This window comes from Eptesicus fuscus, chromosome 5 (genome assembly GCF_027574615.1).
Source record: "Eptesicus fuscus isolate TK198812 chromosome 5, DD_ASM_mEF_20220401, whole genome shotgun sequence".
NCBI classification, from domain to species: Eukaryota; Metazoa; Chordata; class Mammalia; order Chiroptera; family Vespertilionidae; genus Eptesicus; species Eptesicus fuscus.
The window spans coordinates 85,258,824-85,279,682 of NC_072477.1; the positions used below are offsets into that span (position 1 = coordinate 85,258,824).

The window sequence follows — 20,859 nt, forward strand, 5'->3', positions numbered from 1 at the left end:
TTTTTAGTTTCACTCTCTATTTTTTCTCCTTTTGAAGTGCATTAGTTACTATGGAAACAGTGGTATCATTGGAATTCATTGGTATGGACAGAGTTTAGTAATGTCTACAAGAACACTTTGAAGTTAATTTAAATGATTTCTTAAAACTCAAAGTCAGATAAAGGAAGAAGGGGAAGAGATGAACTATTAAATTCTCTTTTCTCTGCCTGAATGATATCAACTCTGCCAAATCCTTGATTATCTCAGTAATAGTAGACAGACTGTTTTTTTTTTTAAATAATAAAAATTTTCAATCTTATGCATTTTTAATTGTGAGTCCTTTCAGTGTTGTGTCATTCTGACGCATTTCTCTTGCCTTCTTTCACAAGGGAGGGCCAGGCTCCTCTGTCTGAAGCCTTTCCCCACCATTTGAGCTTTTAGAGTCAGAGGGATTTCACTGGCCAGCCCTTCCTGCGTAGGTAATCTTCCCAGCTCTTGCAAAGTATATTTCCTCTCTTATTCCATCTATGTGTAAGGGATCACTTGGTTAATTTTAATTCTGTAAATAGTTACCTATTCTACAAATGCATATGTACGGATACTGAGTGCCCTCTCTAAGCAGAGCACTGGGATAAGCTCCATTAGTGATTTTTTTTTTTTTTTTAATGAGGAGGATGAGGCCTTTTCCTTCAAGCACTTTATCATTCTGTAGACTAGCTTCATCATGGTGCAGAGACCTAAATTCTGAGGAACAAGAGGATGCTTTCTTCTCTGGGCTATCAAGGAGCTCTTTCATGGGAAAGTCATGATGTTTTTTCACATCCCTGTAATTTTTCACATGCTGGTCCCTTGCCTGATAAGCCATTGTCAGCTTGGGACCTCATACTCATTTTGCAAATCCCTGCTTAGCCATTACTTCCTCTGGGAAGTTTTCCCCAAACTGCCAGAAAAGGTTCATAATTCTTTTTCTAAACACCTTGAACATATATCTCGTTTGACGCTTAACCCACTACAGGTTTACCTGTCAGTCTCCACTGAAGAATTGGAGTTCCTGGAGGGCAAGGAGACATGCCTTAAATTCCTTCGGTGCCCAGTCACCTGGCACATAGCAGCCACGGATACATTCTCACTGTACTGACCTTTGACCTGGGGTACACTGCCATCTGCTGTTCTCTTCACGCCCAGGTCACAGGTCGCTCTGCCTTGCATTCTCTCTGCCACAGCCAAATTGCTTGTCTCCCACTTCTTCGAGATTTCCAGTTTCTCTCCTCACCGCCCTCAGCATGCTGTCTCTCCACCTAAGAAACCTTTACTCTCATTTTTCACCTCATAGCTTCTTTTTATCCTTTGTTACTTAAATTAAACATCTTTTTCTCTGGGAGACTTGCCCAGACCCTGTTAACTAGGGTAAGGTCTTCCTAGTGTGTGATCCAGTAATTCACTGTTTCCCCTTTGTAACCATTTCACATTTCGTCATTACTTTCACATTTATAGCGCCATGCTTACTGTCAGCCATGCGGGTGCATGGACCACTTACCTCCCTCTGTGCCTGGAATATAGCTGCTCCCTAGATACATACTGAATGAATGAGTGGAGTAGAGTTTTCATAGGCATATCGAGGCATGGAGAGGAGAGTTCAGTCTGAAAAAAAATCAGGAAATCACAAGTTGTGTTCAGGGTTATTCAGTTTGTGTATAGTTGAAGTAATATGTTTAGATATGTCTATGCTAGGCACAGGTTTGGTCGAGACTCAAAACACTAGGCTAGGCTAGAAATTTGGATTTTCTTCTTCAGATTTTTAGAGCAGCCCATAAAGAGTGCTGGATAGGAAATAAACAAAATTAGAATAGAGCTTTAAAAGGATTTAATCTGGTGGGGATGAATAGAAAGGGTAGGAGCCAGGAGAGAGGGAGGCAGCAAGGAAGCATTTTCAGTGTCATAGTTATTCACACTGCAGGTTGTGACCCACCATGAGTCACGAAATCAGTACAGTTAGAGATATAACCAACGTTGTAAAACAATATCAAGGTAAATTGCTTTTAGGAAGACAAAGTATTATTTCATAAAGATTTGTTCTCATAATACTCTCCAGGTCCAAACTGTAAATTGTGCTGCTATGAACATCAGGGTGCATATATTCTTTCTGATCGGTGTTTTGGGTTTCTTAGGGTCTATTCATCGAAGTGGGATCACTGGGTCAAATGGGAGTTCCATTTTTAACTTTTTGAGGGAATTCCATACTGTTTTCCATAGCTGCACCAGTCTGCATTCCCACCAACAGTGCACGTGGGTTCCCTTTTCTCCACATCCTCGCCAGCACTTGTCGTTTGTTGATGGTAGCCATTCTGACAGGTGTGAGGTGGTACCTCATTGTCGTTTTAATTTGCATCTCTCGGGTGATTAGTGACTTGGAGCATGTTTTCATATGTCCCTTGGCCTTCTGTATGACCCCTTGTACCAAGCTCACAACTGGCTTCCCCCATAATTTCCAAATTTATATTTCTTGTCTTGTGTATTAATTTGCGCATCAGCCCTTTCTCCAAGTCTTTGAACCCAAGGCCACGTGGGCCGTGGCTTCACAGTTAATGGTTTCTTTTGCTGTGCAGAAGTTTTTTATTTTGATGTAGTCCCATTTGTTTATTTTCTCCTTAGTTTCCTTTGCCCTAGGAGATGTATCGGTAAACTTATTGCTATGAGAGATGTCTGAGATTTTGTTGCCTATGGTTTCTTCTAAGATTTTTAAGGTTTCATGACTTATATTTAAGTCTTTTGTCCATTTTGAGTTTATGGTGTAAGTTGTGTATGGTGTAAGTTGGTCTAGATTTATTGTTTTGCATGTCCCTGTCCAATTTTCCTAACACCGTTTATTGAAGAGACTGTCTTGACTCCATTGAATGCTTTTGCCTACTTTGTCAAATATTAATTGAGCGTAATGGCTTATAGTATTATGCTAAGCGAAATAAGGCAGTCAGAGAAAGATAAGTATCACATGATCTCACTCATATGTGGAGTCTAATGAACAAAATAAACTGATTAATAAAATAGATCCAGAGACACAGAAGCATGGAACAAGCAGACTGATGAATTTCAGAGGGAAGGCAGGAGGATGCGGGGTGGGGAGGGGAGTGATTAACTGGGGAACTTATATGCATATATGCATAACCCATGGACACAGACAATAGAGTGGTGAAGGCCTGGGAGGAGTGGGTACAGAGTGGAGAGGGTCAATGGGAAAAAAGAACAATCAAACATAGGAGACATCTGTAATACTTTCAGCAATAAAGATAAATTTTAAAAGATTTGTTCTCAGTTATAAACACATATGTATATGTTTATATTAGATTAAGATGTAAAACATTTCTCTTATAAGACAGTTTTAATAAATTGAAAAAACACTGGTGTAGGTGATAGGCAGTAAGGCTCTGATCTAGAATAATAACAGTGAAAGTGGAAAGGGAAATAAATGTAATTGACATTTTGAAGGAAGGATTGACAGGCTTGGTAATTGATTACATGGGGTAGGGTGGTTAGGAAAAAGAGGCAAAAATCAAAGGGATTTTGAGTTATGCTGCCCTTAATAAATTTTCCAGGGGCTGTTTTTTTTTTTCTCAGGATAATAGTGAACTAGAAATTAGAGGTTAGATTCCCAGTCACAAGTTCTTGCCCTTATTCTCCGAGGGTTGTGATTTAAAACTGTTTGGCAAGGAAGAGACCTGTAAAGAAAATGATTTGGTGTTGGTCTTTGTAACACTATACACATCACAAGAAGTATGTGACCATCTCTTCTCACAGAACCAGATTTATTATTTACCTGTACATTTGTAGCCCCTTATACAGAGGTGGGTTTTTTGTTTTGTTTTGTTTTTAGCATTTAGAGAGCTGTATATTCTTTAAGCATATAATCTCTTTCATTGTTTTACTTAAATTACTTCCATTGAACACACCAGCCAGGGCTGGCCTAGTTATTTTGACAAGTCTGTTTATTTGTTAGTAAGAATTTTAACAAGAAATTTAAAAAATTTTAGGTAAATAGTATCTTTGAGATATCCTTATTCCTTTTGTATACTAGTCGAGCCTAAATTGTTCTCTTCATATAGATTTATTAAGTTGCTAAAGTTATTTAAAATCTAAAATTCTGCATTATTTAAAACTAGAGGCCCAGTGCATGAAAATTCGTGCACTCTGGGGAGGGGGGGTTCCCTCAACCCAGCCTGTGCCCTCTTGCAGTCCAGGATCCCTCGGGGGATGTCCACCTGCTGGCTTAGACCCAGTCCCTGGGAGATCAGGCCTAAGCTGGCAGTCAGACATCCTTCTGGCAGCCTGGGAGCCCTCGGGGGATGTCCACCTGTGGCTTAGGCCTGCTCCCTGGAGGGAGCGGGCCTAAGCCGCAGTCGGACATCCTTAGCACTGTAGAGGAGGCTGGAGAGGCTCCTGCCACCACCGCTGCGCTCACGGCCGTCAGCCTGGCTTGTGGCTGAGCGGAGCTCCCTCTGTGGGAGCGCACTGACCACCAAGGGGCAGCTCCTGCATTGAGCGTCTGCCCCCTGGTGGTCAGTGCATGTCATAGTGACAGGTCGTTCCGCCTTTAGGGTCAATTTTCATATTACCCTTTTAATATATAGGATATGCATTAATGTAGGCTAATTGCTATTACAAATGGATCTCAAAATATATAGTGAAGCAAATGCACTAGAAGTTTATTTCTTCCTCATGTAAGCAGTACTAGTAGGTGAATAGGTAAGCAGGGTGGCCTTCTTCCATAAAATCTCTTAAGCTGTTGGAACCTCTGCCATTTTGAAATGGGACTTCCAAGATCACCCTTGGGGCTGTTCTCATTTGAGCCTGACAGAACAGAAAGATAGCCCAGAGGCATGGACAAGGGAGATTTGTATGGGCCAGGACCAGTTGTGATGCCCATACTTCTACTCACAGTCCACTAACGAGAATACAGTCATGTGACCACATATCATGTTTTTCAAGGAGCCCAAGAAATGTGGGTTAGCTATGTGCTGAGGAAGATGAGACCATGATTCTGGTGACCATGAGCTATCTGTGCTACAGTTGACCTGGTAACAAATACAGGGTGGGGCAAAAGTAGGTTTACAGTTGTTTGTATGAAAAATAATACAAGAATTAACAAATAATAATATGAATAAATTATGTTTGTGCATTCACAACAGTAAACCTACTTTTGCTGGCCCTGTATATTAGACCTGTGCTGGTCACTGAACTAATTTTTTTTTTATAAATAATTCTGAAAATTCTTTAACTGTTTCATCCTTGCAAATAGTTACTAATTTTATAAAAGAGAGTTAGAAATTTTGCTTTTCTTGTGGTTTACTTTTCCTACTGCTTAAAAACAAAAAAACAAAGAAACAAATAAATCCTACTGTGGTGTTGAACTTTTTAGTATTTATTTGAAAGGGTTAATGATTATATTGTCTTCTAAGAGAAATTAGGTGATCTTAGAACCTAAAGTAGATGATTCTTATCAATGTTTTCTTTCCACTTTCCGTTTTTATTACCAAAGACTCTACACATTGTTCTTAGTGATCAGGATCAGAATTGTGACTTATTATTTTTCTGGCAGAGTAATCATTCATGGTGGTAGGTTATTTATTTGGACCAGGAGTTTTACACCTTCACCCTTGAATGCTTCCAAAACTCATGTGTTCGATGTTGGTCTTGGAGCTTTATCAGCATCTAGTTTGTCTGTCGTACTGTTCAAATCCTATTTTATTTAATACCTCAAGCCTACCTGCCTTAAAAAATGACTTAGAAATAGGCAATCTTACATGAAAATAGAGGCAAGTGACGCATTTATTCTCCCCTTTTTATTCTTTAGCATAGTTTTTCCTCTATGTGATCATCAGGTAGTCTCACTTGACTCTTCAGATACTTCTGATATATTTAAAGTATCTTTCATTATTGGCTTTTAAGGCTTTATAAAATACTGTTTGAATTCTTAGAATGCATAGTAACTGGCTTGCACGTGACATATTACATGTGGCTCTCTTCTTCACAATTGGATAATCTTTCCATTTAAAAAAAATTACTTTTCTTCAATGATAACCTTTATAAGATGGTAGCATTCTTCATTTCAGAGACTGAGGATGTATGCTCATTTGTATCTTTCCCCAAGATCTCAGAAGTCCATGTATGCTTTAAACTAGAGTACTATTCCATGTGGTATACATGACTTAAATTGATTTAACCCTCACAATAACCCTGCAAAGTATATAATGTTATTCCCCCCATTTTGCAGATGAGGAAACTAGTACAAAGAGATTAAATAACTCACATAAGATTAAATACTGTAACTCATCCACCTGTTTAATGGGCCTCTGGGATTCTATCATAAGCAGCCTGCTTTCTAGAGTCCGCATTCTTTTTTGTTTTTTAGTGAGAATGGAAGTGAGGAAGGGGAGAGACAGAGAGAGAAACATCATGTGAGAAAGACACATCAGTTTGTTGCTCCCACACATGCCCTGACTGGGGTCGGGAACCGAGGTATGTGACCTTGACCAGAATTGAACCCCAACCTGAGACCCTTCAGTCACCAGCCCAGCGCAGTAACCACCGAACCAAACTGGCTATTAATTGCCATTTCTGTGGCTTATCCAGAGTTGAGGTTTAGTAATGTGGATGTCATGGAATATCACAGGGTGAGAGATTCCACAGAACAAGAAAAGTCTCCATTAAATTAGAATACCGTTGGGGTTCTCTGATTGTCTTCGGGGGGGGGGAACCCTTTTCTGCCAAGGGGCCATTTGGATATTTATAACATCATTCATGGGCCATACAAAATTATCATCTTAAAAACTAGCCTGCTATAGTTGGTCAGACATTTAATTAACTCACCCCTGATGCCCTGGCAGGGCCAGACCGGATGATCTCACGGGCCTGGTACGGCCCTCGGGCTGGATGTTCCCCACCCCTGGTCTAGGAGGACAAATGAAGACAGGAAGCTGGTGGACTGAAAAATGGGAGGAGTTAAGGGACCTTAGGTTCTGTTTACAGACAAGAGAGGTATAATGAGGGAGTTCAGGGGAAGGGGAGTTCCATGGCCAGGAGACAGGACTGAAGTCAGGTTCGACTGCGTCAGTGAGTGGTGAAGATGGTTCATTTAGGCCTTCCCTTATCACTGCTCTTAATTACTATGTCAGTCACCCCCTAAACTGAATTGACTCATCAATTGTTTCAGGCCACCTAGCGCCATGAACAAAATCCTCTAGTCCACTTGCTTGCCATTTTGTTTGGTGACTTCTACATACAAACCAGTGACCCAACTGGTTTGAATTTTGTCTCTGTTATTTACTAAATTTGGGCCTTGAGCAAACAACTTAGCTTCAGTGTTTTGTGACCTATCTCGTAGGTTACTATGATAGTTCAATGAGATTATATATATAGTTCTTAGCATAGACCTTAGCACATGGTAAACCATAGCTCTGAATGTTATTGGTGTAGTGGTAGAGTCTGGAGATCATTATAAACCTGCACTTTAGAATTCAAGGCATAAAGAAGTTGAGTTATACCTCATAGACCCACAGCTAGTTAGTTGGTTCCTAAAAGGAGCATGAATGCCAGTCTTCCCATTCATGTTCTTTCCATGCCAGACTGCTTCTTCTGAAAGAAAAGACAAGAACACCCATCTCATTTTTTTAAATTATAAAATCTGTGTACATGCTTCAAGGAATATACCAAAAACTGGTTCGAGGCTACTGGAAACTGAAAAGTACTTCAATTTCAGTTATTATTAGTCATTCTCTATTTAACAGTGAGTTTTTTCTCTTCATTTTTTTCTTAAATCATAGTTTTTGATCCTTGTAACAGGTTCCAACTAGCAAGAACTTAACCTGATTGTAAGCTTGAGAAATTGGGTTATATAGTAGCCTGAAAATCTTGCTTGTTACTTACCTGAATCTGGGTTTAAAATGCCAAGAAGAAATCAGAATTGGGACCTTTTTAGCCTGCTTATTGATTCCGTTCACTTAGACACAAAAAGCCAATCTTCCAGAGCAATGCTGATATTTTAAGAGAGTCAAAATTTTTTTAAAATATTTTATTGATTTTTTACAGAGAGGAAGGGAGAGGGATAGAGAGTTAGAAACATCGATCAGCTGCCTCCTGCACACCCCCCACTGGGGATGTGCCCGCAACCAAGGTACATGCCCTTGACTGGAATCAAACCCAGGACCCCTCAGTCCACAGGCCAACGCTCTATCCACTGAGCCAAACCAGTTAGGGCGAGAGTCAAAATTTTTTTAACACATTTTTATTGATATCAGAGAGGAAGGGAGGAGAGAGGGAGAGATAGAAACATCAATGATGAGAGAGAATCATTAATCGGCTGCCTCCTACACACTCCCTACTGGGAATCAAGCTCTCAACCTGGGCATGTGCCCTTGACCGGAATCGAACCGGGACTGTTCAGTCCTCAGGTCGACACTCTATCCACTGAGCCAAATCAGCTAGGGCAGAGAGTCAAATTTTTAAAAGCTAATAAAAGAAGTACCCTTCTGTGCCAATGATGGATTCGAATAACATAAAAATAACATATAAAAGGTTTGTGGTGGCTGATGTTAGGTAGACACGTAGCATTTATTTTCTTTCAGTAAAACTAGCTGAGGTAAAAAGAAAAAAGGATCTATACTTTGATGAGCCACTAAAAACTGATTGAGCAAGCTTGCAGCTGCAACTCCATAGTATTATGTAAATTAAGCTATGGCAAAGCATCTGTTTTCTAATGTTTCTGCTATCAAATGATACACAAAATAGTCCTACAATAAGCACAAACAGCTTAACAAGATATATTCACATGATATAAGACTTTATGCGGAAAGGGTAGGGAGTGGTTGTATGGACATGAATTCCTTAACAGAAGAATTTTTATCAACAAAATTGTAATATGGATATTCTAATGTTATTATATTAGTTGCTCCTGTTTGAAACTCAGAGCAGTGTTTTCTAATCTTTTTAATGCTCAAAGCTCTCTTTTATTTTTTAAAATTTATCTTTATTGTTGAAAGTATTATAGATGTCCCCCTTTTTTCCCCATCGACCCTCTCCACCTCCCCCCCCCCCCCCCCCAATCCCCAGGCCTTCACTGCACTAGTGTCTGTGTCCAGGAGTTATGCATATATACATACAAGTTCTTTGGTTAATTTCTTCCCGCCCCTTTCCCCCTGCCCTCTGGGAGTCATCAAGATTCTCTTTTAAATTTTCTCCCACTAACCCCATACTTTGAAAAAGTTATCTGCCACATAATCTGCATATCTTATTAATAAGTAATTTTTTCTCTTTTTGAATTAAGTATGTTTGTGTTTGACTGTTGTATGAGCTTCTGAATAGAAGATAATCCACATGAGTGCTATCACAGTTGATATAATTTCAACTAAAAGCAAAGAAATTTGACAGTTTATCTGTTCTGTATAGTCTTTTAGGTAAATGTTTCATTTCTGTTCATTTAAAAAATACATTCATAAATCACACCCTGATAAATGTTTTCATGTATTGTTAGGACCTTAGAACAACATTAGGTAGGAGAACTACCAAAATAAGTTCTATAGCCAGAGTTTAGTTGTCTATAACAGAACTGCTCAACCTATAATAATAAAAGCGTAATATGCTAATTACACCAGACATCCTTCCGGACAACCTTCCGGATGAAGCTGCGGTGGCGGGGGCCGAGGCAGAGGCCTGATGCACAAAATTCATGCAGGGGCGGCAGGGGCCAAACCCCTTGCACGAATTTTGTGCATCAGGCCTCTAACAGAAATATAAAGGTGAAGTACATGTTAATAAAATACTTACTCAGTATATTCAAAATACTATAATTTCAATATAAAAATTGAGAGTCAACCAACAAAGGAATTGTAGTAAAAATACTAGGAATTCTTAAAATTCAATAATAAAAAAGCACCATAAGTAGAAAAAAATAGACAAGCAACTTAAGCAGACACTTTACAGAGGAGAATATACAAATGGCCAATAAACATGTAAAAATATGCTCAACTTCAATAATAATTCTGTCAATGCCAATTAAAACCACAGTGCAAAGGAGAGCTGCGCACACCGTCAGGAAGAACAAAGACAAAGTGGAATGCACCTGCACCTCTGCATCTTTCTTTCACCACAGGAAACCTTTCGTGTCATGCCTAAGGCTTCCTTCCACCTCCCAGATCTCATGCTGCTTTACTTTTGGTGAATTTTAACCAGGAGCCACATGGTTCCCAGTATAAACAGATTGACAATGGAACAATCCAGCACAATGAACTATGATAACACACTCACTGTATTTGCTAAAATGAAAGAAGACTGGTGATATCAAATGATGATGAAGCTGTAGCACAACTGGAATTGCTGGCAAGAATGTAAATTGGTATAATTTCATTGGAAACTGTGGCATTTTTTACTGAAGTTAAAAAATGTATAACATAATACCTAGCCAAAAAGTACATGTATAAAACATTCATAGAATTATTATTACTCTTAATGTTATTATTAGTCCTCACCCAAGGATATTTTTTCCATCGATCTTCAGATAACATGGAAGGGAGGGAGGAAGGGGAGAGAAAGAGAGAGAGAGAACCATCAACATGAGAGAAGTTGCTTCCTGCATGTTCCCCAACCGGGGCTGGGGATCAAATCCACAACTAAGACATGTGCCCTTGACCCAGAATCGAATCTGTGACCCTTCAGTCCATATGTCTATGCTCCTACCATTGAGCCAAACCAGCCAGGGCAATAATTATTTATGATAGCCAAAACCTGGAGACAACAAAAATTATCCAACAAGAGATTGAATAATTGTAATGGTCATCATAGAATTAGGACTCAATGAAAATAAACTACAAATATACATGGTTTAGCTAGATGAATCACACAGACACAAATATATATACATACATACATACATACATATATGTATATATATACATACATATATATACATATATATGTAGTATTATTACATTCATATCAAGTTCAAAACCAGACAAAATTAATTTATGATGTTAGAAATCAGGCTAGCTAGTTTATACTTTTAGGAATGTGTCTTGGAGAATATACAAGGAGATTTCTAGGTTGTTGGCAATGTTTTATTTCTTTACAAGAGTTAGGGTACCATGGGTATACTTTATAAGTCCATTTAGTCATACACTTATGATTTGTGTACTTTTGTGTATGTATTCATGATACACTTCAGTTGAAAAGCTTAAAAAATAATTTGTAAACTTAAAAAACTATATAGGGATATTTTACATCCTTTTACTCTCACTAAGTCTTTGATATCCCATGTGGATTTTACACATCTCAGTTCAGACCAGCCACATTTCAAGTGCTCAGTAGCCATGTGTGATGAGTGGCTACCTTACTAAACATTGCAGGTCTCGGACCCGCTATTTCATTTCAGAGCTTCTCTGGAGTTAAACTTTTATTTTCAGGTCTTTCCTTGGAGTGTAGGTGGAAAGAAACGGGAATTGTTTCTCCCAAGGACCTCATGTTAATTTTACTGCTACTTCTCTGTTTTTATAGAATCTTTTCTACTTAAAAAAGATGGTTGTTTTTGTGTACAGGTTTAGAAAATGCCCAATAAACCATCATTTTGGTTATTTGTTCTTATTGCTTTATTGACCATTCTTTACATAACCAACACTTTTTCAAAAGCAAACAATTGATTGAAATATGATATATACAAAAGGGCACAAGATGTAAATGTATAGTTCAATGAATTTTTACAAAGTGAGCACATCTATTGTGTGTTTTTAATAAACAGAGCATTACCAGTCCCCCGGAAGCTTCTGCTTTGTGCCACCTCTGAGTTGCTGCTCCCGAAGTAGAACCCAAACTATAACACCCAGGATTAGTTCTGCCTGATTGTGAACTTCATATAAATGGAATTATAAGTATATGCTTTTGTGTGACTTGTTTTGCTTAAAATTATATTTGAGAGATCCTCTCATACTCTTGATTATAGCTATAATTCTTTAATTCTCATTGCTATGTAGGATTTCATCATGTAAATATACCACAATTTATTTGTCTATGTTACTGTTGATGGACATTTCGGGATAATTAGTGCTGTTACAAACACATTTGTTCATAAATTGTGTTGAATGTTATGTTCACATTTCTGTTAATATATAACTGCGTGTGGAATTACTGTGCCAGAGTGTAAACATATATAAGTTTAAGTAGATAACTACCAAAGGATTTTCCAAAATGGTTGTACCAGTTTACACTCAGCTGAAACTGTGAGTGTCGTTGTTCCTGTCCTCACCAACATTGTTATTTTTTGTTTGCTTGCTTGCTTTGTTTTTTGTTGTTGTACTCATAATATTTATTTATTCTAATCACGTCTTAAGCATAAATATATGGCATCTCATTGTGGTTCTGATTTGCATTTCTCAGGTGATAAGTGAAATTAACACTTTCTCTCGTGTTTGTTGGTCCTCTTTCATGGAGTGGCTGTTAGGTCTTTTGCCCATGTCTCTGTTGTGTTATCTGATTTTGTCTTATTGACTTGCAGAAGTTCTTTATATATTTCAGATAAAAGTCCTGCTCTATATATGTTGTCTTTTCACTCTCTTAATCATGTCTTTTGCTTAAGTTATTAACTTTAGTGCCCAGTTTAACAAAAATTTAAAATTTCATTTATGTTTCGTGCTTCAGCATGTCCTGCTAGAAAAGTATTCTCCTGCCTCAAAGTTCATAACATACTCTCCAGTTTTCTTCTTAAGTGTTATTGTTTTACCTTTCACATTTAACTCCATAACCCATCTGGAATTAATTGTATATAATGTGAGATGGGGGGGGTTAAGATTTCTTATTTTCCATATGTATGTCCAGTTAACATGCAGTGTGATATCATCTTCATTGTAAGTTAGCGACTTTCATGTATGAGTCTGCCCTATGCTCTGTTTTGTTCCATTACAGCATTTTGAAAGCAAATTGGTATGTGTGTGGGAAGTTCTGACATGATGAGGGAGTTCTAGAGTTAAGTGGAATTAGTTTATTCAAGATAACCTAGGAAGCAGTATTAGGGCATTTATCCTTAAACCAGAAGTTACATCTTATCGGTAATAGAGCCAAGTTTAGTTGTCAAAACCTCTGAATTTAAAACGTATAGAGGATTACCTCCAAATTTTTTGATGATACATCCTTATCAGTAAATGATGCTTGAGCTTGTATTTATTTGTTATTAATAAATTATATGTAGTATCTACATATAGTACATATATTACTACACTATGTTCTTTCCACTATAGAACACACAAAATTAGAATTATAAAGGAAATCATTAAAACAAAAATTAAAATTTTAATATTTTCTTCCTGTACCCCTTTATCAGCCAAGGTGGGCTGGGTTATGTGTGCAAATAATCCTCAAATTTCGGTGGATGAAAACAGCACCAGTTTATTTCTCTCCTGTTACATGTCTGTCATGGTTTGGCTTCAGCACCCCTTGGCACTGCTCTTACTCTAGAGTCTAGACTGATGGAGCAGCCACTTTTGGAAGCTTGCTGGTCACAGGAACGGAGGGACGGGAAGGGGAATGAGCACTTAAAGCCTCTGCCTGGATGTGGCACATGTCACTTCTCACATTTCATTATCCAGACAATGACATGTCCTCACCTAATTGCAAAGAAGAAAAATCCTAACCCTGTGCCCAGGAGGAAACGAGTATTTTAGGCATCCCGAAAACTATCACCTCTGAAACGACTGATTTCAGACTGTGGCCCTGGTTTAGTGTTTGCCTAAGAAAATAAACACGCAAAGACAAGTCCTTTTAGTTTTTCCATTCCGTGTTTTTAAAACCCAGCAGTCCTGAGAAATGAGTCTATTACAACTACAGGCTTGTGGTCCCTCTTGCTAAAAACTCCTTAGTAGCTACACTGTGCACTCATGCAACCCAGACACAACGTGGCCTACAGTCCCTACCTTCCAAGCCTCCTCTCGTGCCACTCACGCCACACCTCACCCCTACTGACCTTTCGGTTCCCTGAAGGAGACGTGCGCTCTCTACTTCTGCCCTGAGTGCTTTCCTACCGTTCTCCTTGCTTTTACCTGCTTATTCTTTAGCTTTTAGGTCAAATATTTCCTCTAGGACAGTGGTTCTCAACCTTTCTAATTCCGCGACCCTTTAATACAGTTCCTCATGTGGTGGTGACCCCCAACCATAAAATTATTTTCGTTGCTACTTCATAACTATAATTTTGCTACTGTTATGAATCGTCATGTAAATATCTGTGTTTTCCGATGGTCTTAGGCGACGCTGCTAGCGGTTGTCAACCTGTGGGTCGCGACCCACAGATTGAGAGCTGCTGCTCTAGGGCCTAAGACCATCGGAAAACACAGATATTTACATGATGATTCATTAACAGTAGCAAAATTACAGTTATGAAGTAGCAACGAAAATAATTTTATGGTTGGGGGTCACCACCACATGAGGAACTGTATTAAAGGGTCGCGGCATTAGGAAGGTTGAGAACCACTGCTCTAGGAAGTCCCCCGTGACTCCCGGGGTAGGTAGTTTTCTCTTTTCTATGCTCTCATAATACTCTGTTGCTTTGCTTCCAGAAAAGCTGTTCCAGAGTTTTTGTGTGCGAGCATGTGTTGTTTTTTCATCTTCACCCGAGGATATGTGGTGCTCAGTTTTGTTTTGTTTTGTTTTGTTTTTAGAAAGAGTAAGGGAAAGAGAAACCTCAATGTGAGAGAGAAGCATATATTGGTTACCTCCCATATATGCACCTGACTGGGAATCAAACCCTCACCTATTTGGTGCATGGAACGATGCTCTAACCAACTGAGCCACCCAACCAGGTCTGTTGGGCTTTTAAAGTCCATTTTTGCGCTATTTTTATTCAATCTGTTTCTCCAATTAGTGTGCAAACTTCAAGGGAGCAACGATCAAGTCTGTTTTGCTCACCACTGTATGCTGCTGCTTCTGTTTATCCCAGTTACTGGCATGTAATAGGAACTCATTAAATATTAAGTTTGGTTATAGTTTTATGTTTGTGACATTTATGTGGTCTTGAGGAGAACGTGTTCTCTGGTCCTTAGAGAACAATTTGATACCAAGAAGTTAATCACACAAACTGCAAATACACTGTTGCTCCATGCCTCTGTGTCTTGGGACGTCTGAGAGAATCCAGGGTAGGAATGCTTTCCCCATTCTCTCTGGATTAGAGTAACCCTCACCTAGATTTTCACATTATTTAAGTGATTTTTCTCTTCCCATTTTTTGAGTGATATTTTCACGTTTAACTTGGAAGCCCTATAATCTGAGGTGATATATCACATTTAACATAAATGGCAGTGAGTGTATTATATAGACATACTGAATAAATAAATAAGTTGTGTGATACTAAGGCATGTTTTGTTTTGTTTTGTTTTGTTTTTAGCTTCTGGAGATGATACTGAATTACCAAAACATGTTGTGATTTATTTTTGTGATACTTTGCATCAGCAAAAGGACATCTGTTAGATGCTTGGAAAATGCTTACCTATATATTTATGTCCCTCAATATTTGTCTTCATTTACATGTGTTGTGGGGAAACTTTAGTCTTTTCTGTTTCTCTTTTCAGAAAGAATAACAAATTTGATCACTTTCTTGTCTGTATGTGGCATTGTGGACTATAGGTTCTGTTCATCATTTAAAATGCAAATGTTCTAATAGAGATATCTCCTATAATGATAATCTTATAGGTGGAATAGATAGGATGATACAGACATGGTTATCTGTAAGCCTCTCATAGTTGTGTTCCCCATTTTATTCTAGAAGAGAACCTTTGCTTCTCATCAATATGAACTGATGGGAAGCAAAGGAACATGAGTAAGGATTATATTTGCAGGGCCTATCTTTTTAAGAAATGTTTATTAGTTATCTATTTTGTGCCAGAAGCTGGGGAAGCTAAGAGATGAACACTTTCTATAAGGCTTTTCATTTTTGTTTCAAATGATAATCCTATATAATAAAAGGGTAATATGCAAATTGACCGAACAGCAGAACAACCGAACAACCAATCAAAGCATAATATGCTAATGATATGCTAAGGCTACTCAACTGCTCGCTATGACGTGCGCTGACCACCAGGGGGCAAATGCTCTGAACGGTAGATTAGCTTGCTGCTGGGGTCTGGCCAATCGGGACTGAGCGAGATGGGCTGGACACACCCTGAAGCTCTCCCGCGGTCCCTCCCCAGCCTGATCATGCACCAGTTGGGTCCCTCAGCCTGGCCTGCACCCTCTCGCAATCCGGGACCCTTCGGGGGATGTCAGAGAGTTGGTTTCAGCCCCTCCCCGCAGGCCACTCCCCTTTGGGAGGGTGCCAGATTCAGGGCTTATGGCTGGTGAGTGCTGCTGCAGCAGCGTGAGCCTCTCCCAATTGGGACTGATTGGGCGCAAGCCCGAAGCAGGCACAGTGGGGCCAGGATGAGCGGGAGTGGCTGGTAGGAGCTGAAGACGGCATTGGACTGCAGGTTTCGGCCCAATCCCAGGCCACCCAGAGGGACCCCACCCGTGCACGAATTCGTGCACCGGGCCTCTAGTATTCTAATAAGAGCTGAGTTTCACTCTTTTGCTAGCTGTGCCAATTTTATTGCCTATAGAATGCAGATGATAAAGTTCTTCTGAGGAGTAAATAAGATAGTGCATTTAAAACACTTAAATGTTGATTTTTATTTACCATGAGGCTTTGTCCACAGTTAGCCCCTTAATTACTTATTTTTTCCATATTGCCATCAGAAACACGGATCTGATTGCCTAACGCTACCTCTTCAATACTCTCTTCTCAATTTTAAAAAACTTTTGTGGTTTTCTGTTGTCTCAAGAAGAAAGCCTCAAATACATGGAAGGCATTTACCATCTGACCCTGACCTTTCCGACCAAAGTAGCTCCTGCCCTCGCCCCCACTAGGCTGCAGCCCACAAAGGCTGCATATGTTATGTTCCAAAGGCTTGTGCTCTTCCTTCTGCCTAGAATTCCTCCACAGCCTTAACTCCACTCTCACCCTCACCCCGAACAAACAGTTCTCTAAGGGCAACTCTGAGATCTTACTCTTCCCAGGTATAAATCTCTGATCCCTGTCATTTATATCTCTTTAGCATTTATCACATTATTAAAAAGTAATTAAAGTGTTTTACTTTCCCACTAGCTTGTGAGTTCCTGCAGAGGAAAGACCTTAATTCATTCATTATTGTATCACTAAAACCAGTAGGCATGCAGTAAAAATATTGAAATAATGAATTGAGATTTGTTTTAATTTTGTTTTGATTTCAATGTATTCTTATTATTCTAGGTTCTGGGCCTTGTTCAAAATATGAGTGTTTTCCAGTGTCCAAAATGTAAGCACAAGACTCATATTTTTGGTGCTGATGGTGCAAGAAAACTAGCACAGATCCTTGATCTTGATATTTTAGGTAAGACCGTAGAATATTCTTTTTTTTTTTAATATATGTTTCTTGATATCAGAGAGGAAGGAAGTGGGAGAGATAATAGAAACATCAATTATGAGAGAGAATCATTGATAGGCTGCCTCCTGCACACCTCACACTGGGGATCAAGCTCACAACTTGGGCATGTGCCTTGACGGGGAATGGAACTGTGACTTCCTGGTTTGTAGGTCGACACTCAATCACTGAGCCATGCTGGCTGGGCATAGAATATTCTTTTGCAGAGGAAATGGTAGAAGGGAAAACAGAGATCAGGTATGGTGATGAAAAGTGTCTCAGAACGTGATGAATTGCTTTTGGCTTTGTGTTTTAAATTAAGTTAGTTTAGCGCAGTTCTATGTGCTACGCTTTCTTTGGCTTTTTATAATACTTCATTTGTGGAAAGCTTTTTAAAAGGAAGTTTGTTCTGCCAATTTTGATGCTTTCTGCTATTGATAAAAACTGCTTATATCTTGAATTTGAGAAGAGAGTTTTGTGGTCTGAGTACTGTGGATTGAAGCCCATATTTTAGTGGTCATTAGTTTTTTTGCTGCATTGGGAACACATCTCTGTTTACCATGTTATATGTATGAAAATACCTGTTCATTATGTTGCAGCAAACTTGGGAAGTGTCACTTCTTGGTGCATATGAAAAAATGCCGTCCTGATCAGTTCTGAATTTATCAGTCCTTCTGCTCTAGAAAGACAATATTTTGTTTTTTGGAATCTTCTTATATGTGTTTGCCATGTCTATAAGAGATGGCACTTGAAATTTACATTGTATATACTGTTCATGTTATTGCATTGAAGGATTAATTAGTGTTATGAAAAGTGAAATCATGTGTTAATTGAATAAAACACAGATTTTTGATAAAACATGACTTTTAAAAGATCCACAAGCAACCTAATGAACCTTTGAGGAAACGTGTTTTGATATTCTGCTTATTGAATGAGTTTTTGTTCTGGGGAAGGCAGATGTTAGATGCTGAGTAAGGGAGCCATAGAGTGAGTTATTAGTTATAGGTAGTTTACAATTAAGATCCCTTTAGAGATCAAGGAATTTCAAAACATACTCTATTATAATTACATTTCTAAAAGTTGATATTAAATGTATTATTGTTATTATGCATTTGTACCATAGCAACCACCACAATACCAGGTGAATACTAATAATATATTTTGATACATTGTTATAATTATAGTCACTAATTATATTCTGTAACTGCTTTTCATTTAACTAACCTAAAAAGTTCAGTTTCTTATATCTGCATGGTAACATAACAGATTGACATTCATTTATATAATACAGTAAATGTATAATTATAATGGCATTATTGAATTATGTTGACAATATTATAATTCCCTAATTTATAAATGGGTAGTACCGTTTTGTAAGTCAGTGATTTAGACTTTGAAACATCTCCTAAAGAAACAGTCTCACATATGGAAGTTATTTTTTAACCAACAGCTCAGAAATGTATAGTTACACTAAAAACGTATCAGCAACACTGATTACTGATCTCAAAACTGGATAATGCCAGAGACTGCTGCCTCTAACAGTGTATGGGAAAATGATTTAGAGTTCCAATTCAGGGCCATCTCCTCCTTTCAATGCAGTCCTGGGGGCCCAGAGGTAGTGCCCGTGAACTTGAGCAGGGGCTCCAATAATGAAGAGGTTGGAATTGGAAATTAGAAACTGAAATAAAACAAAGAGCTCTCACAACTATGGCCTCCGACTGGTTGAAGCCCCAAGACACCCTCACTTGTCTCTCACTGACTCTCTGGCTGCCTCTGTTTATTTCATCCAGTGAGCTGTGTTTTAAATTTGGTATAATGGCTTTTCAGAACTTTATCCATACTTATCTCCAGGGACAGTTTACACATGGTAGTTAAGGTCTCAGGTTACCTCACAGAAACCCCTTTAACTTATGTCTCTGAAATATGCCCTCCTTTCCTTCAGACCTAGCCGTTCTCCATACCTTTACTCCTTTTTATCCTTCTCTGTATACAGCTGTAGCCCCTTACCACTCTCACTATGCCGCCTATTTTCTAACAAGGTTTTCCTCTTTTTTGATCTACGTTTCTGTATCTATGGGAGGATTGTGAATCTCTGGAAGGCAAAAATTATGTCAATAGGTGGTTGTATAAAGGAGAAGGTTTTACTTTTATTTTTCCCAGTACTATAATAGCAGTTCATAAATCAAGAGAAAAAAACCTTTATGAGTTTCTAAGTATTTTCTATAACATATATTCCCCTGCCTCTTCCTGTGACAACTTCCTATAGTCTTAGTTGATCTGTAGAATAGACATAAATTTACTAAAAAGGTAATCTTTAAATGGTTACCTAAATATTCATATATTTTTGTCATTTGTCTATTGAACATTTTTAGGAAAGACTTAAAGAGTTGGTTAAGATTTCAAAATGTGCTGACAGGAGGGGCATACTTCATAATATAAATTGTAGTAGGTTTGTAATGTTGTATCATATAATCTGCATTATTTACATTGCCTGGCATGGTGCTGAATGACTTATTTATATAAAACACATGTATACACACATTTCAATGATCTTCCCATGGATTTAGAGTGGTTCTAGGAATGCTGAGTGCCATGACGAGTCAACTCTTCTACTTAAGGCTCCATTTGCTGCCTTTTAAATGTCAGCCTTTGGGAGCCATCGTTTGTGATGGTGCGGTGGAAAGAGTCAGCTGGATGGTGAATCCCAGCATTTCTCCTATTACACTATCTAATGGTAATTTATCGTCAGCAAAGACACATCCTTCCAGACCTCAAGTCTGCATATTGGAGATTCTCATTGTATACGTCCTGAGGTCTCATCAAGCTCACAAGTTTTAACACTAAAAGATTAATCTGTATTAATAAAAGCTTAGGTGGTCCTCACACCCTCCTGCGACGCCGTCACATCATCACAAGATGGCCACTGTCACATCACAATATGGCCACCACAAGATGGCCATCACAGATGGCCAGCAGTTGAGGGCAACCAGGCCTGCAGGGGAGGGCAGTTGGGGGCGATCAGGCTGGCAGGGGAGAGCAGTTGGGGGCGATTGGGCCAGCAGGGGAGGGTAGTTAGGGGCAATCAGGCAGGTAGGCAGGAGAGCGGTTAGGAGCCAGCAATCCCAGATTGTGAGAGGGATGTCCCCCGATGGGTCCCAGATTGTAGAGGGTTCAGGCTGGGCTGAGGGACATCCCCCCACCCATGCACGAATTTTGTGCACCAGGCCTCTAGTCCTATCTAATAAAGAGGGAATATGCTAATTGACCCTCACACTGTCGCAAAGATGGCAGCGCCCACAGACAATAAGGAGGGGATGTGCTAACTGACTGCCCTGCCCTCAAAGATGGTGGTGCCCACAGCCACAAGGTGGCGGCGCCCAGTCCCCTCAGCCCTGCCAGGGCTGCAAGCACCTGCCACCGGAATCCCCCA

General features: G+C 39.1%; 1 protein-coding gene across 1 annotated transcript in view; it reads left to right on the forward strand.

Annotated features, from left to right (window-relative positions):
• The window catches only part of NUBPL (NUBP iron-sulfur cluster assembly factor, mitochondrial), a 292,427-nt gene that overhangs the window by 251,586 nt on the left and 19,982 nt on the right, over window positions 1-20,859 (forward strand). The window contains exon 9 of the mRNA XM_054716520.1: window positions 17,279-17,399. Coding sequence (XP_054572495.1) covers window positions 17,279-17,399 — 121 coding nt within the window. The remainder of the gene's footprint in view (window positions 1-17,278; window positions 17,400-20,859) is intronic.